The 18,258-nt window shown below is 45.7% G+C and overlaps 1 protein-coding gene across 7 annotated transcripts in view; it reads right to left on the bottom strand.

The window, feature by feature from the left end:
- MTMR3 (myotubularin related protein 3) overlaps positions 1 to 18,258 on the bottom strand; it is a 74,703-nt gene that overhangs the window by 34,420 nt on the left and 22,025 nt on the right. For 6 of the 7 annotated variants that reach the window (XM_040080601.1, XM_040080604.1, XM_040080605.2 and 3 more), the window contains 4 exons: positions 8,474 to 8,551; positions 4,462 to 4,535; positions 3,992 to 4,081; positions 2,338 to 2,454 (listed from right to left, as the gene is read on the bottom strand). In XM_040080601.1, the coding sequence (XP_039936535.1) occupies positions 2,338 to 2,454; positions 3,992 to 4,081; positions 4,462 to 4,464 (210 nt within the window). In that variant the 5' untranslated portion in view covers positions 4,465 to 4,535; positions 8,474 to 8,551. Of the gene's footprint in view, positions 1 to 2,337; positions 2,455 to 3,991; positions 4,082 to 4,461; positions 4,536 to 8,473; positions 8,552 to 13,769; positions 13,789 to 18,258 lie in introns of those variants that run through there. The other variant, XM_040080603.2, reaches the window with a different exon arrangement.

Here is an 18,258-nt window from a genome sequence, read left to right as displayed (position 1 = left end):
ACCAGTGACCCTGCTACAAACCCTCCCTGTGCCCCAAGGCTCTCCAGGAGCTCCCGTGGAACCAGGCCCTGGGAGCTGGAATTGGATTTCCTCCTCGTTTTCCCGAATAATGTCACGGTTATGGTGCAGGCTGGTGGCTTTAACAAGCACAAGGCCAAGGCTGGCTGTCCTGGAGCGTGGGATGAGGAGGCACATGGAGGCACTGAGGGTGCAAGGACAGCTCTGACAGGCTCCAGGCTGGAGGGAGCTGAATCCCCCCTCGGTTCCTGGAACCCACAAGGAGTGTCTGAAGTAAATTTTGCTTTTAATTACAGCTGATGACACTTTGGGTTTGTCTTGAAGGCCACCTCTGAGCCCCTCTTCTCTCACAATTTTGCTCTTGAGTGTGAAGAATTTGGGCAGTAGGGCCTGAGGACAAGACAAGGATTATGCCACTCTGCAGTAGGGATGAAGCACAACAGCCATGGACACGAGGAATATCCCAATCCAAACATTTTCCAAGCAAGAAAGAGCCCACACTAAAACTCACCTCCTCATCAAAGTCCCCCCCATCATGACTTTTCTTTGGTACTGTGTCCAAAATCCACCATTGGAAAGAGATTACATGCAATCCATGCTTCCACAAACTCCACTAAAATGTTAATTCTCCCATCAATGCAATTAGCTTACAGGGAGGAAAGTGATTAGACAGAAACACTCAGCAGCTGCAAAATCTGACATTTTCTTAAGGAATCAATAGAGTTGGGCCTGGGAACCAAACCTCCCCTGTGCCCCAGAGATCCCTGTTGAGTCTGCACTTTTATCCCATGGATAAATGTAAGTCAACACCCTTGAATGCCATAATCCCCCCAATTTATGCATGGTCTGTGGGACCTTTTGTTTTTGCATTTGAAACACCGTGTTCCTATTAGCACTAAGATCTAGGAAATTATCCATGGGAAAGATCTCCACACACAGCCCTTTTCTGCACTGTTGCAATGGGAACATTTAACAACTTTGAATGGATTTCTTTCCCAGCCCAGGTGATCTGGAGCTCTGTGCTGCTCACTGAGGTGTCACAGCACCATTTTCACAGCCAGGGAACTGTAACCAAACAAGAGGGAAAAGCCACAGCCCAGGAATGAAGAACTTCTTACAGGTATTTGCTGAGAAGCTGTGGTGACACAAAAACAGCAGGAAAGAATCAAGATGAACTTAGTCACTATTCAGTGAAGATTTTAGTTAGAAAATCACCATCTGAACAAGAATTTTGGTCAACAATAACCAAAAGGATTACTACTGCCAAAATTCACAATTTAAATATGGTTCTTAATTACTAAAGATTGTTTTATCCTTAAAGACATCCCAAGCCCTCCCTGCCCTGGATTTCACTGGAGTTCACAGGAAGTTACTAGTGATAGTCATATATGGTTACAGAGAATGATTTATATTCTGCTCTACCTCATACTCTTTGATTATTTCTGGTTAATGATGCTGATGATAATGAGATATCACACAGAATGAAAGGGCAGAACACTGCATGTGAAAGTCAGGGGAGAAAAATTAACATGGGAATATTGACAAGTTGCTGTGGACTCTTCCCTGAACACAAACAAGGAACGTGATCTGGGAAAACATCAATTCTTGCTATGCTCAAAATTACTGAATTGAAAATCCCTATAAGGCAATATCCCTAATTATCCTAACAGGAAGTGCAGTTCATGCTTTAATGGCTTCTCTAATAAAGGAACTCCACCATTCCCTGGCATTCCCCAGGACACATTTCCACACTGCAAGTGTGCCAGCTGGTGGGACTGGTCTGTGTGAGCATCACAGCACTGCCCAGGACTGTCCAACACTCATTTAACTGTGGTTGGTACCACAGGAGGAGAAGTTGGAACCATTTTAAGGAATGGACACTTGGAATACAACTCCCTAAAGAAATGCTTTGAAGGTGAGGTCCCACTCCTGACCTGCTACATCAGAGACTGCCCACAAAGCACCCAACACCTGGCACAGAACTTCAGCAGCTGCACCCACTCCCACCTTCTGAAGCTCCAAGCAGGGCACAAATCAGGTTGAGGTGCTGACTGCTCCTCCCCACTGAGCTTGGGGACAACAGGTGGCTGACACAGCCAGCTGTGAAGTGAAGGTTGAGGGATATGACATTTCCTTATGACATCTGATTTTCAGAGCTGCTGAGTCATCCTTTGGTGCCTACATATGTATTTATTGTCCCTGAGAAATCAATTTGAGCATCAGAAAAAGACTTTTCATTCTAAAAAATGGGGGAATCACTGTACTCTTATCCAAAATTCTGCTATTTCCACTGAGATCAGAACACCTGGAGGCACTTACATTCACAACAGATTCCTTGAATTTGATGTGGAGCCTGTAGTTGGAAAGGGCAATGATGGCATCCTCTGCTCGTCCCACGTACTCTGTGCTCTCCCCGTGGAGCTCAATGAACGGCACCTGCAGAAGGGCAGCAAAAACCTGATTTCAGAGACATTTCCCAAAAATCTGCCCCTCCTGCAGCACAAGAAATCAAACAAAACCTGCTGAGAATTCAGCCCCATTATTGGTGCTAAGGAGGAACATCAGGTAAGGTTGGCTCTGAGGTTAATTGCAGCCTTTTTCTTAAATGATCCCTTATTTTATGTTACTTTTTCTGAGTGGTAAGTGCCTGGTTAGGGAAAGCAATGAATTTTTATGAAAAATATCCTCACATTTTGGCAAGTAGGCTGACAAAGCCCTTGATTTATGCTCTCTCTCCTTACTTAATGGAGAGTGGCATTTCCATAATGTTATTAAATTCATCCTAAAGTAGGCAAAACATCCAGGATGAATAATGTTCCCTGCTATTTCCCCACTATTCACCCAGCAAGCTCAGGTAACCAGCCTAGGCTGGATCCCTAAATGCTACAAAGCTGAATTTGGAAAATCAAGCTTTTTGCTCCCTATTTCTAACAGTAAATATGAGAATGCACAACAAGCTGATGCTTTATAAAGTCAGAAAGGTGAAGCTCGTTACACCACATATGGTAATTGTTACTGCTTTATTAAAAATGTGACTTAAACCCAGTTTAGCAGAGCTGGGTGGAAAGTGTAAATGCTCAACTTGAAAGGGATCTGGTTTTACACCAAAGTAGCTTGATTCAAATAAAAATCCTTTATATTACAATGAAACTCTTCAGTTGATGTGTCTACATGGAGAGCCAGGCTGGGAGAGCTGGGGGTGCTCACCTGGAGAGGAGAAGGCTCCAGGGAGAGCTCCGAGCCCCTGGCAGGGCCTAAAGGGGCTCCAGGAGAGCTGGAGAGGGGCTGGGGACAAGGGCTGGAGGGACAGGACACAGGGAATGGCTTCCAGTGCCAGAGGGCAGGGCTGGATGGGAGATTGGGCAGGAATTGTTCCCTGGCAGGGTGGGCAGGCCCTGGCACAGGGTGCCCAGAGCAGCTGTGGCTGCCCCTGGATCCCTGGCAGTGCCCAAGGCCAGGCTGGACACTGGGGCTTGGAGCAGCCTGGGACAGTGGGAGGTGTCCCTGCCCGTGGCACTGGTTGGGCTTTAAGGTCCCTTCCCACCCAAACTGTTCCATGATTCCATGGTAAATCATTTGAAGTCAAGTGATTTCAAAAGGAGCTTAGGTAAATAAAGAAATTTAAAAATCTCTTTTTGTGCAACAGAAGACTTTTGGTTTCACAATAATCAGATGCAAAGGCAGTGTTTAATCAGCTTAATGCTGCTTTTTCAAAACAACAGAGTTCTAAACTATGGAATAAAACCTGACCCTTGGAATTAGTGCACAGGTGGCAGTGGGATTTTTCAGACCCTTGAAGGAATTTCTTGTAATAAAATGGCCAAGTTCTCTGTCCTGCCAACAGTACAGGAGTATTGAAGAGGAAAATGAGTTTCTGTGATAACCGTGAATTAAAATTCTAGAGGAGAGGCCAGAGAATCCATAACCAACGCTGAAGGCAGTGTGATTTGAACAGGAGCAGGGTGGTGATTACCTGAAGGTTCTCATCCTCTCGGATCAGCTGCTTCCTGGGAAAAATCTGATTAGCCTGGATGCATTCAAGGCTGTGCTGAGTCTCCTCATCCTGAGGAACAAAGTGTGACAGTCACCTGCAGCACTGGCACCTGCTGCCACCCTCCCCAACCATCCACAGCCAAGGAAAAGTTCCCACAGGATGAAGCGTCCAGAGAATTCCAGGAGCAGTAACCCACTAAAGTTCCTAAACTCTCCAATACAGGCCCTCAGACAATAAATTTGGTATTAGCAACAGGTTTCCTTCTACAGCCTGATTAATAAAGTCATTAAAAGCTCTAAGATTTATAGCAGCATTAAGAAAAAAGCATTAGCACTATTAGCATTAGCCTAAAACTCAACAACCCCACATGTAAACATTAATTCCCTAATGTTTTTCCCATTTTAAACTCTTCTGCTCTGTCACAGACCCTACAAAGTCCCTTTGCTTACCATGACAGGCCCTGGGCAGGAGGAGGAATCCTCGTCTTTACTTGCAGTACTTTGAGCTCTTCACCTATTAAAATCTAGAAAACCAGGAAAATATAATGATGAAATAGGATTCATTTTCTTTTGCCAAATAAATACTAATTAACTTTTAAAGACTGTGAATGTAGCTGTTAGAAAACTGAGAGAAAACAGTAATTATGAAAAGATGAAATCCATAGAAACTCCCTCTCCTGAGAGCCAAAACTGTTTCAAAATGTGTCTGGTTCCTTCTGTTCATCCTGAAAAATTACCTTTGGATGTGCTGCTGGGAGAACACCTGTCTGAAGGCAGCAATTAGACCAGTGTTTATATAATTTAAATTAAAACATGTTCATCTTTCTAGATCCCCCACAATTTTCTCCCAAGTTGTTTGCAGCTGGTGAATCAGAAATCCACAGGATACAAATCCAAGGGGATCGTTGGGATCCTTCAGGCTGATCTGGTGTGAAACACTGGGTTTGGATTCTCCTGGAACAAGCTTGGTGCAACCATGGCATATGAACTGGAATCCTTACTGGGATAGAAATCCTCATTTTACACGTACGGCTCATTTTGGAGATCCATGGATAGACCAAAATATCCGTTTTCCTGCACTGACCTTTCCAGGAGTTCCAGATCCTTACACTGGGGATTTGCTCTCTCCACGACCCAACACTACCCCCATAGCTTTGATCACCTGCAAATCTTCTGGGAATATTAACACAGTCCTGAGGTTTATGCAAATCACCCAATTAGGAACTTAATGACTGAAGCAAATACAGGGGTTACAATTTGGGTTTGAAATTGATTTTACACTCAGCTTTTTAAATCCAGGTGGTTCCACCCTTTTCTACGCAACCAGGATTCACTCAGGTAGTTATGGGGTTTGCAGACTTTTGTGTGGCACACAAAACTTACAAATGAAAATACATCACACGAGTGCAGTCAGTTCTCAGTTCACATCCGAAGTTTGTATCTCACTTAACTTATAAATGTATTTCAAATTATCAGTACTGAGGCTGACACAGAAAACCACTTCAATCCATCAGCTCCCAGCACTTCAGGGAGCCCAAAACACATCCTGTGCCTGCTCTGGAATACTGACAGAGAGCAAAGGAGCAGCAGCTGCACATCAAGTATCTTCACATAGGTGTGTCTGTAAATTTATTGACATAAAGGGGGGAAATGATGAGCAGAACTGAGCTCAAACTGCCATGGATTCACTAAAAATTAATGCAAAAAACAGATAAAAAATCCTGGGAGAGCTGCAGAGGGACTGGGGACAAGGTCCTGAAGCAACAGGACACAGGGAATGGCTCCCAGTGCCAGAGGGCAGGGCTGGATGGGAGATTGGGCAGGAATTGTTCCCTGGCAGGGTGGGCAGGGCCTGGCACAGGGTGCCCAGAGCAGCTGTGGCTGCCCCTGGATCCCTGGCAGTGCCCAAGGCCAGGCTGGACACTGGGGTTGGAGCAGCCTGGGACAGTGGGAGGTGTCCCTGCCATGGCAGGGGGTGGGATTGGATGAGTTTGAGGTCCCCTCAAACCCCACCCATTCCAGGATTTTATGATATAAAAAATCTCATTATTTCAAGGAACTCCTTCAGCTTCACACACAAGTATCAAAGAAAGACCAACTTCATTTTAAAAAATTGCTTTATTACAAATTTGAAACTTGCTTAGTATCTCTGAGGAAAAGATTTAATTTATCAGGCACTATGCTGGGAAAAAAAACCTTTCATACTTCAGTTTGATTAGACATATGTAATTTGTAAGTTTATATAATAACCACCTACATATTAATAAAACCAGTATTAGCTTAGAAAATTGGGTCTTTTTCAATATCTTACAGCTGTGCTCCTAAAATCCAGCATAAACCTCCAGCAGAGACTACACAAAGCACCAAGTTTCAGTCTAACTCCTGCATTCAGTGCACAACACTTTCTACTGTGACAGTGCGGCTTCTTCCATGTGAGAATCCTCCTTTCTAATGTGAATTTTAGGAAAGCTGTGTGCAAAAAACATCTGCCTGTTTCAGTTTGGATCGAGATTATCAGATCCAAAGGGTGATGCTGCCAAGATAAATGGTACAAGAAGTTATAGGACTGGTTCTAAAGCAAACACTTTGGTCTGGCTGCTGCTGGACATCAGTGAAATGCTTCAGTGGCTTCCCTGCCACCAAAGGAGTGCTGGAAATTGCTGACAGAAATAGCAAAAAGGCTAAATTGTAACAGTGAGGCTCTCTGAGCTGATGGGCAGTAAATGCTTGGAGAGAAATCATTCCTTTCCCATCACGAGCTGCTCCTTCTCCCTCCAGCAGCTCAAGGTCACTGGGCTGAGCAAAAGGAAAAGGGAACAGCTCTGGGAGCAGGGATGCACTACACACTGCTCAGGACAGCCTAAACCACACCTGAATCCATATTTCTTTGTGTCCCAAAGCTTTCTAACCCATTTGCAGTTCACCAAACTCCTCCCATGGGAACAGAAGGAGGATCCCAGTGACTGCTGACACCTCGTAAGGGCATTTCTGGCTTTAGAAGACTTGGAGGTAAAAGCATTCCTCACATCATCAACTCCACCAAGCACCCCTAAACCCTCCCCACCATCATTCCCTTCCCCACCATCTGCTCCAATGGGACAGCAGGGGACAAAGCCAGCCCAGCACCAAGTGGCTGCACAAAACCATTCTCAGGCTGATCCACACCAGTTTAAGGAGTGCAGAATGGAAGAATTCTTATTTTGTTCAACTGCAGCTCTGTCCTGACAGCAAAACCTATTTTCCAGAAGTGAAATGGAAAGGTACAAACACAGCTCAGATAAAAAAAACCTGGCCAGGAAAGCAGCCTTAAATTCAGCTCCTCCTTATCAATAGGATCACATAAAAGTAGCAGCCAGCTTGTACACAGAGCAGTGAAACTTGGGTTTATTGGTACAAATACTGGGTTTGGTCAGCACTGAGGCCAAAAAAAGGTGATGTTATCAATTTACTGTCTGCCCTTTTACGTGCAATTCCATGTGTGTTAAATTACATCAAAAAAAAAAAAAAAAAAAAAAGAATGGTCTTGTTAATTCTCCACCCCTATGTTCTGCTTGAAAGGATAAATGATGAGCAAAGGTTGTAACCTCAGACTCTGTTCAGCCTCTGTGGGAACATCTTAATTACCTTTTGTTTCAGATGTGCCTTCTGGTTTAAATTATGTATATAATTAAGAGTAGCAATAACCATCTGTTTGCCAGTGATTCTAAACAAAATGGATTAGCTAAATAAAGGATCGTTTAAATTCACATATATTTAAATGCAGTTGGACTTTCAGCAAGAAAAAGGAAAAACTGGAGGGAAAAAAGGAAAAAGGAAGAATCCAGGCATTTCACTTTGTTCCCTTACCTTCCCCATCCAGACTGAATTCCATTTATTTTAATATCAAAATCAGACTGAGCTGACCCTGAGCTGTTTACATACTGTGGCACAGTTGTCCTCTGAGTTTGGAATTCAAATTTTTTGGCAAAGGAACATTAGAAAATTTGAGAATTGAACATTCAGGAATGCGCTGTACCTTGAGCAAAAGATGCTTCTGTTGCAAACTGAAAACACTTCTCCCCCTTTGGCAGGTGGAAGGAAATTACCGAGATAAGGACAAAGACTCAGTTTCCCTCCTTTCAGTCCCTGACAGGGAGGTTTCTCCTCGTTCCTGACACCACAGGCTGCAGGGACTGAGTTACTTTCACCAGGATTTACTGGGAGAGCAGCAAATATCCCAGGATATCTGAACATTTTTCATGTATAGGAGCAGAACAGAGAATCGTGTTTGAAGCTTGGGTACAACTAAGAGTCAGGAACCTTCTTTTTCAATAATTAAAGGCTGCAAACTCCAGCTCAGTGAAATACTAATTTTTTGTCTAAGATCTTGGAAAACTCTTTATTTAATTAAGAGAATAATCAATGATGAGCACAGAATCCACAAACAAGCCAGCTGATCTTCCCCAAACAATGCAATTCTTACCAAAGAATGAGAGAATAAACAGTCCTCTCTTGTCCCAGAAAGTTCCAACTGTTCTCTTCTGATACTTCACATTGGCAGCTGCAAATACAAAGAAAACACTTTAAAACATGAACTTCCCTTGAAAAAAACCACTCCTGAACCAGCAGCCTAGACAGGACACCTGACTGTGAGGGGAGTTTGGCTTAATTTAAGAGGAAAAAGAGAAAGCCTGAGTCTTGTAGTTGTAACAGGAGGTTAATGTGCCCAGAGAGGGAATTCCAGGACTGGATTCCAATGGATAAATGTGGATAAGGCCTCTTTTCTGGTAAGGAGCAATTCTGAAATCGTGGCCACGAAGCAATTCAGAATTTTCATAAATGAGTTAACAAAGCCTAAATTACTTCAACAATACAAGCTAAGGAGAGAGTTGTATAGAAGATCCAACTGGATTTATCCTGATCTTCAAAGTGGGCTTAATTTTACACTGCAATTGGCATTTCTGGTCCCAAAAAAGCCAATGAAGACCCCCAAAGAGTGGTTGCTGCCCATGTGCTTTGGTCCAATGGTGCAAAAATCCCAGGGGTCAGCAATGCTCAGGAGGCCACTCCTGCCAAGCCCTTTCCTTTGGATGATCAAATCCTGGACAAACACTCATTGCATCAAAAATGAGGTGTTGTGCCAGAAAGATACATTTGTCAAAAATTATATGGGGAAAGTATCTGATCTGCTTCATTCCTACAGTCACTCCAACAGGACCTACAGACATCTCCTGTGGCATCAGAGGGACAAAGTTAAATGTTAAAATACCCAAACCCTAGAAGTTCCACACTAACCCCAATTGTTCCTAAAGCACACAAGCAGCCAAACTGATGGGACACCACTCCCTTGAATCCAAAGGTTTGCTCTTCACAGAAACTTGGATACTCTCCCAGTAGTACACTGCATCTGGATGTGCCTGGAAAGTCCAATTTCTCCACCATATAATCCTGCTGCTGGAAATAGTTTGCCTGTACTTTGATATGCCATAACTACTGATGATTTTCACATTCTGGTAAATGAAATAAAATATTTCTGTATTTTGCGTTCATTGTGTCCTTTCGTTTATGGCTTATGTCAGGGAAAATAAGTAATACACAGAAAAAGGAGATAGAATTTTACGACTGGCGGAGTAGAAGGAAATAATTTAAGAAGCTGTACACCAGAAATTGTGCATTTCAAAGAGCTGTGCCCCAGGCCCTGCCAGCTGGGTGAGGGACGGAAGAGATTGTCCAGCTCTGCTCTGGGGTGGCCTCTCCTCAAGTGCTGGGGACAGTTTTGGGCATCACAGTATCAGAAGGATCTAAAGCTGTTGGAGATGGATCAAAGGGAGGGCACGAGGATGGGGAAGGGTCTGGAGGGGCTGAGGGCCCTTGCAATGTTCAGCTGGAGCAGAGGACACTGAGGGGAGACACCTCAGGGGCTGCAGCTCCTCCCGAGGGCAGCTCCGATCTCTGCTCTGGGACAGGGGCAGCACCCAGGGCCCCTGGAGCTGGGCCAGGGCAGGCTCGGGCTGGAGATCAGGAAAGGTTCTTCCCCAGAGGGTGCTGGCACTGCCCAGGCTCCCCAGGGAATGGGCACGGCCCCGAGGCTGCCAGAGCTCCAGGAGCCTTTGGACAGCGCTGCCAGGGATGCCCAGGGTGGGACTGTTGGGGGGTCTGGGCAGGGACAGAGCTGGATCAGTGATCCCTGGGGGTCCCTTCCCAGGCAGGGTGTTCCTGATTCTAAGATTCTAATACAAACCACAAGGAATTCTACCATCTCCCATGATGGACACCTCAAGGAATCTCATGGAATCTCAGTATTTACACAAACAGGGAGCTGAGGATGTGCTCGAACAGAAAGCCCCTGTGCTGATGCCAGCTGTCCAAAACCTCAGCTAAACTTTGATTTACCATTTCATAAAACACTTTCTAAAAGCAACATTTCATTACCTGCAACAGAGGTCAACTTTGTTTTTATTTTTAAATAATCTCTCTCAGCCAACAGGCCAAACAGCAATCCCAGTAACTTTATGGGTCGATAATCAAGCCCAGCACCCAGATGGGAATGGGCACAGTTGGACTGTGAGGTATCAACTTGAGCATGCAACTAGTTCAACTTCACAGCTGCCTGTTGATACAAAGTCACCTTTGAGGGGAATATGGAGCAAGTTTATTAAACACACCAAAAAAAAAGCTCTGAAAGCAGACTATACGGCTTTAGAATGACTCCTCAGATACAGTGCTCTGGTCATGGATTTTCTTTTCAAAAGGCAAGATACACATTTCGGGTGCAGGAGCTGGACTGATTCCATGTGGTTTCAGTCCAAACGAGGGAAAAAAAATCCCAAACCCTTCACAAAATCTGCAATGAGCTCTTTATTGATTTTAATGAGGCTTGGAAGAAGCCACCAAATCTCAAGAGTTTTGTCAAGAAGTTTAAAAACAGGAGAAAAATGTTCCAATATAAGCATTAATAATTCCGCTTTCTTGCTGCCAGAGCTCCGCACCCCCCACCCCCGGCACGCTCATCGGCATTCCTGCTGCAAGGCTGCTGGGCTCCGATAAGAACCTCCAGTGTTATCACTTCCTAAGTCAACAACTTCTGCCAAAATAAGGGGGGAAAGCTGCCTGTAAGAAGAAACGTTGCTCTGAGTTCTGCTGGCCCTCTCCAAAACACCAATTCCTGATGGGAGCAGTCCCAGGTCAGGAGGAGCTCTTTAATTATCCCAGCACAGGGCAGAGAGCTGCCCCCCAGGACAGGTCTGCAGCCACCTCCTCCAGGTACTCCCACCACTTCCTCTGCAGCACCTCAGCTCTGTGAGCCACAGGATTCAGCACCAGCAGGAAAGACAAGGGGAGGAGATGGAAAAGGGACAGGATCTTTTCACTAAATCCTGAGTCAAGTGTATCCTTTAAGGATGGGCTTTGCAGCACCTTGATTGGACAGTCAGAGCTGGTTTGGTTTGGCACAGGATGGTTTGCGTTGGAAGGAACCTTGAAGCTCATCCAGTGCCACCCCTGCCCTGGGCAGGGACACCTCCCACTGTCCCAGGCTGCTCCAGCCCCAGTGTCCAACCTGGCCTTGGGCACTGCCAGGGATCCAGGGGCAGCCACAGCTGCTCTGGGCACCCTGTGCCAGGCCCTGCCCACCCTGCCAGGGAACAATTCCTGCCCAATCTCCCATCCAGCCCTGCCCTCTGGCACTGGAAGCCATTCCCTGTGTCCTGTCCCTCCAGCCCTTGTCCCCAGCCCCTCTCCAGCTCTCCTGGAGCCCCTTTAGGCCCTGCCAGGGGCTCTGAGCTCTCCCTGGAGCCTTCTCCTCTCCAGGTGAGCACCCCCAGCTCTCCCAGCCTGGCTCCAGAGCAGAGGGGCTCCAGCCCTTGGAGCATCTTTGGTGCCTCCTCTGGACTCTCTCCAGCAGCTCCAGGTCCCTCCTGTGCTGGGCCCCCGGGCTGGGGCAGCTCTGCAGGTGGGGTCTCACCTGGGCAGGGCACAATCCCCTCCCCTGATTCCAGCACAGGTGCCCAAGGACATCCTGGCACTGCCCAATTCAGACATGTCACAAGTGACTCCACTCCAGGACTGAAGGGGATGGGAACAAAAACACTTCACTTTTCCTTTGAATCATCCTCTAAGATCCTGCTCTGGAGCCTGTTTTGGGAACGTGGGTACTGGGTGAACGCTCAGCACAAAGGTCTCGCCTCCGGTTTGTTTTTTTTTTTGGAAGATCTTGTGGAGCAGTAGAGTAGTTGCACTGTATATCTATCATACCGTGAAACACAAGTTATAATACAGCTGGGGGGAAATTCCAAATCATTGTTTCCTAATTGTAAAACTTTCATCCCTGGCCATACCCCAACCCTTGGAGTTCCAAGGACTACCCAATCCAACATCAAAGTCGGCCCTACTCTGAGCAGTGATGGGCTACAGGAACTCCAAAAACTAAATTATTTGAGCCAGTGACTGTGTTTTTCTTGACATTTATTTTAATAAAACATTGGCAAATAGCTAGGAAAAGCACTCTGGAGAAGTTTCAATCAACATGTTTGTTTAATTAGGTGATTGGAAAGTTGTCTCTACAGTTTCTTTGCTGAAAGGCTCTATCAGCCAAAGCAGGAGAACCATGATTTGATAAGCATGGAAATGGCACGAGGGAAAAATAACTGGGAGAAAAACAAATCCAGATTTTCTCTAGCTGTCAGTTATCCTCATAAAGATGTAAACAAATACAACCAAATGAAGCTTTTTTCCTGCTAATTGACTATTTTGAAGATGTATTTTCCACTCCCTTTGCTGAAATACAGCATTTCCACACCGGTTGTGCCACACCATGTCCCAACCTCGCATTATGCAAGTGTGGTTTTTGATGAGAAGTTCTGCATTCCTGTTTACATCTGGAACTTCCCAATATCACTGTTCCCACATACCCAAGCTCTACCATGAGGGGAACCTTCTCTTGCACGGGATTACCACACACCCCCATTTATTTCATCACCTCTGGGTTTGGCTGCTCCCTGCTCACTTTGGCTCATAGGTGTTCTTCTCTCTCCCTTTTCTGTTCTTCCTGGTGGATTTGAGCTTCCCTTCGCTGCTATTTTTACACAATTCTTAGCGTGCTCAGGAGCAGGAACACAGTGCTGCTATCAGCTGCCCACCAGCTGGGGGATGTGGTCAGCTCGTGGCTGAGCTGGAAACCACAGAGGGATGGGAGCACTGGGAAGGCAGCCGCTCCTGAGGCTGGATGGGGCAAGGCTGCTCCTTAATAGAAAGTTCCAAAATGTGCACACGGAGAAGAAGGAATGCAGATCCTCAGGGAGGCATTTTCTGGATTTTAGCACCACGTGAAACACAACCTCTAAGGTTGAAAAAGACCTTTAAGGCCACTGATCTGCCACCACTGTGTTCACCACTGCCCCACGTCCCCAAGGGCCACATTCACAGAGTTGTTCAATCCCTCCAGGGATGGAGACACCAGCACTGCCCTGGGCAGCTGTGCCAGGGCTGGGCAACCTTCTCCATGAGGAAATCTTCCCTAATATCCATCCTGAGCTTCCCCTGGCCCAGGCTGAGGCCGTTCCCTCTGCTCCTGTCCCTGTTCCCTGGGAGCAGAGCCCGACCCCCCCGGCTGTCCCCTCCTGTCAGGGAGCTGTGCAGAGACACAAGGTTCCCCCTGAGCCTCCTTTTCTCCAGGTTGAACAGCCTCAGTTCTCTCCATCTTGTCTACCATCCATTTCTCTGGATGCAATGACATCATTCCAGCTGGATATGAACATGTGCACACAGCAATACTCAAATACCTGACGGGGAGAGCAGAACGGCCACACGGAACATCCCACGTTCGCACTGCACGGATGGAACTGTCCTGCATCAGAGCATTTTGAAAAGATCTCACTCCACTTTCTGTTCTCTCTGCTTTTATGAGTGAAGAATAAAATTAATTATAAGAGTCCAAAGCATCAAAAAAGTTTTGTCAACATCTGTCATTGCACTGACTCATCCACTAATGGCAGGTCGGCATTTGGGCTTCCTTCATCTTCCCACTCAGAAGTGGCATTAATCTGGTTTTAAAGCAGTTTGATTAAGCTGATTATCTTTGCATATTTGTTAAAGATCGCTTCTTGCACTCTTCAGAAATTAAATGCAGAAGCAACAGTTCAAAGTTAAAGCAAAAAAAAAAAAAAAAATCTTGAAAGAAAAGCAGAGCTTGGAATGGCAGAGGAAGGCAAGAGAAGCATTTCTGGGGGACTGATTGCAATGGATAGTACAGAAAAATTTGATTTTCCATTAAGAAAGGTCCATTTTTTCCGTAGTTGATGTCAGGAATAAAAATCAATATTTAGCTGGGATAACAGTATTAATTACTCCAAAGAAAGAAAAAAAAGAGGCTTTTTAGGAAAGCGCTCTTGAATAAAAGACTCTACATCAGTATTCTCCTTCACAGATCTCAAAGCAACCCAGGTCAAAATACCCTAGCAAGCTTGAAACCAAAATCCACAACAAAACATCCGTTTTTCTTACAGAAATTCAGGCTCTCTTTTCTTTTAATTCCTCTTTCATTTGGATAAAACCCTGGGATGCAAAGGCTGCAATTATTCGTACATAAAGCCAGGGTACAATTCACCCATCAGAGACCTTCTGTAATATGTCTATAATCTTCCTTTTATTTCAATTACTCCGTATTCCTGTTTTATGTGCATGACAGAGGAAGAAGAGCTACCAAGGACCAAACAACTACACAGATCAGTCTGAATTGTGGAGAAACCTGGAAGGAAGGGGACTGAATCTGGATTTTAGTATGGAAGCTGACAGGACACAGCCCCAGTGGATTTGTGGAGGTTCTAAACTGGAAAGGTGACTAGGTGTGCTGGGAAGGGGATTTATAGCAACAGGTAACCAAAGAGCCATGAAATGCAGGGCAATATCAGACTGGAGTTATGAAACAATCAGCAGGGTTAGACCAGGCAGCAGAAGTTTCCATTTGAAAAGGCATAATGGAGAAAGAAGGGAATAATTTGCTCCTCACAGCTCCCATTTTTCCATTAAGGTCCTCACAGCCCATTTGCCATGAGTCACACTCCCTCCCCTCTTTCTGCCTTTCTAGAAGGAAGGCAGCAAACAAGGAGAAGTGGCTGTTAATCAAAGTCTCCAAGGTTTTACTCATCCTCCCAAAACACTTCTTCATCCCCCTTCCCTCCTCCAGTCACATTTTGCTGCAGCTCAGACCTTCCTGTAAGTGCCTTGGCAGTGGGAAGGGGCAGCAGCTGCTCCCAGAGGAGAATCCCACACTGCTCAGGACAGCCCCACACCTGCTGGGATTTCCTGACAGCAACACTAGAAACCGACAAGGAATAAAAAAGAGAAGGAAAGGTTTGAAAATAGGAAGAATCAAGAAGCAAATGTGATTTGAAGGTTCCTCTGGCATTTCAAGATACACTCCCGTGAGACTTTTCTCCCAACCTGAACTTCCTCAGGACAACACACACAGTCACAGCTCTCAGCCCCTCAGCTGACCTCATTTTCACCACTTTTTCTGGCATAAAACTTTGAAAATCTATTTAACAAAACACCACTGGATGCTTTTGTCCTAAGACAATTTTTTTGAAATAGCAAATACCTGTTATTAATACTCTATTAATGCTCTGAGAAATAAATGCCTAAGTTATTACGAGGTGTTCCTAATGGGGACCTTGGTCCCCAGAGAGGCCCAGCAATCATGGAATGGTTTGGGTTGGAAGAGACCTTAAAGCTCATCCAGTGCCACCCCTGCCATGGGCAGGGACACCTCCCACTGTCCCAGGCTGTTCCAGCCCCAGTGTCCAACCTGGCCTTGGGCACTGCCAGGGATCCAGGGGCAGCCACAGCTGCTCTGGGCACCCTGTGCCAGGCCCTGCCCACCCTGCCAGGGAACAATTCCTGCCCAATCTCCCATCCAGCCCTGCCCTCTGGCACTGGAAGCCATTCCCTGTGTCCTGTCCCTCCATACTCTGCCAAAAGCCCTTCTCCAGCACTGCTGTGCCACACAGCGTGGGAAAGGCAGGACACAAAAGTCTGTTTGCTGTTATCAAGGCCTAGAACGAGACATCCCTTTCTCTGCTTGCACACCTTGCACAATGTAATGTGCTTTAATCCATTAATTCTTCAATTGCATTGAAAAGACCTGGCCTGTCAAGGAGGCCATGGAAGATCCACAAATCCACCCTCATTGCCTTCATCGAGGAACAGAAGCCATTGGGAGGCTCCGTGCTCCAGGACTTGCACTGGATCACCTTACACGACTGGGAAAGTTAATAATTCGAACTAACCTGTGCTTGGTAAAATTGTGGAACACTCCAAAAATGCTTTTTTGATGTGGTATTAAGGTGGGTTTGCTTTTAAATAGACTATGCTACTATTCCCTGAAGCAAGGTGAGCCAGCAGAAAGGGTACTGCTCCCATACCTCTCCCAAAGAAAACACCCCCCTTCCTTATTTTACACAACACTGGCATTTCAGACCCATCATGGCATAGTCCAACTCCTCGATACAAGACAAAACTACCTCAGAAAGCAGATCATGGAACCACCACTCTGCGGTGCTGTAGATGTTGTCTGCTTCCAGAGCAGCACAGCCCGAAAAACTGCAAGACATTTCAGATTTATAGAACTGGAGGCAGCTTAAGAAGCACTTCAACTCCTGCAAAATGACATTTCTTTACAGAACTAATCAATTAGCTCGCTCATCTCTTAGCCTGCTCACTTCTTTGCAAAATATTCAAGTAGTTTCAGTTTGAGTGGCAGAGTTTACAGTTCAGATACCAAGCACCCTCCCAAAGCCTTGATCCACTTTAGAATTGTCAAGCGCACGACTGCATTCTGTACTGAAGGGAATGAAAAGGGCTTTTAGCAGTAATTCATGTATTTCTGCCAGAATCTGTGAACCTGAGGATGAAGATCCCTTCCCTTCAAAGTCTTTCAATTACCACGGCAGGGGACAAGTATGTTTGAACACAGCATTATTTACAGTATAAAATAGTAATTACTTCAATCCAAGAAAAGCCTTGAGTTCAGGTATTCCCTTATCAGCCCATGCAAAGCAAACCTGAAGGGAATAAAATAACCATATTAAAAGAGCTGACCTAAGTTGAGAGACAGCTTTATTTAGCTACAAGAGACCCCTTTTGAGGAAGTGACCCCCTAAATTGTACATTTCAGGAACTAATCAAGGGATCAAGGAGCTTTTCTAGGCTCACAAAAAGCTATTTCCTAGAGAGCAGTCCACACACTTGTTTGGGCATCACCCACAAGGCTGCCAAGACACCAAGAGCACTCACCGTTCACCAGAGGCTCCGTGTGTGCTAATACTGCAGAAGTCAAATTGGGAGGAGATAAAGCCAAGTGTGCTTGTCCATGATAAGGGGAACAGCAAGAGCTTCGTCAGGAAACCCCAGCAGCTCAAGGGACTGCACAGAGCTTTCTGCTGGGTCCTATTTACCCAGCAAGTTCCAGGCACACCCAGGATTTACCAGAACAGGGTCCTGCCCTCCCTGCACTTGAGCAGCAACCCCTTCCAGGGAGAACAACCAGGCATTTCCATCAGAACAGTGCCAGTTCCAGCTTCTCCAAACTTTCATCAGTTTCCAGTCAAGTTATCTACAGAGGGAGAAGATTCCCAGTGGCATTGCCCTCAGCCAGGCACAGCAGGGAAGAGCTCTGGCTCCCTACAGAAATTAAGACACGCTCAAGACTCAGACGCCTTCTCCTGTTAATTCCTGCATTTAGATCACAAGGGACAAACTGGTCTGGATAATGTACCAGCACACTGCCTCCAGCAAACCTGCTACTTGCTTCCTGGCCTTTCCCTGCTCAGCTGATTCACAAAACCATGGAATGGTTTGGGCTAGAAGGGCCCTTCTAGCTCACCCACCCCCTGCCATGGGCAGGGACACCTTCCACTAGCCCAGGCTGCTCCAAGCCCCATCCAACCTGGCCTTAGAACTCCTCAGTTCACGAAAGCCAAAAAGAAAAAGCAGGAAAAGCAAATACTTTCCCTCCTGTAGTTAAATCGCTCAGTATCTTCCAAGTATTAAGACAGTTGTTTATTCCTATCTTTTTCCACTTGTGGAAAGTCACAGTTAATTTCAGAAGCAGGAAATGTAACAGCAAAGTACTACTTTCCATTCGCAAGCTGCACTTAAATAAGAGCTGGAGATGGACCTCAACTCAAACAAACAGCAGGCAAAGAAAAAGGATCTTAAAGAGGGTCCTGCCCATGAAGGCACATGGGAAAGGGACACAGAGCTGTCTGAGTA

The sequence above is a fragment of the Hirundo rustica genome, chromosome 17 (genome assembly GCF_015227805.2).
Source record: "Hirundo rustica isolate bHirRus1 chromosome 17, bHirRus1.pri.v3, whole genome shotgun sequence".
In the NCBI taxonomy this organism is placed as follows: Eukaryota; Metazoa; Chordata; class Aves; order Passeriformes; family Hirundinidae; genus Hirundo; species Hirundo rustica.
Note: the sequence above shows the minus strand (reverse complement) of the source record. Positions and strands in the feature narration are given on the sequence as shown.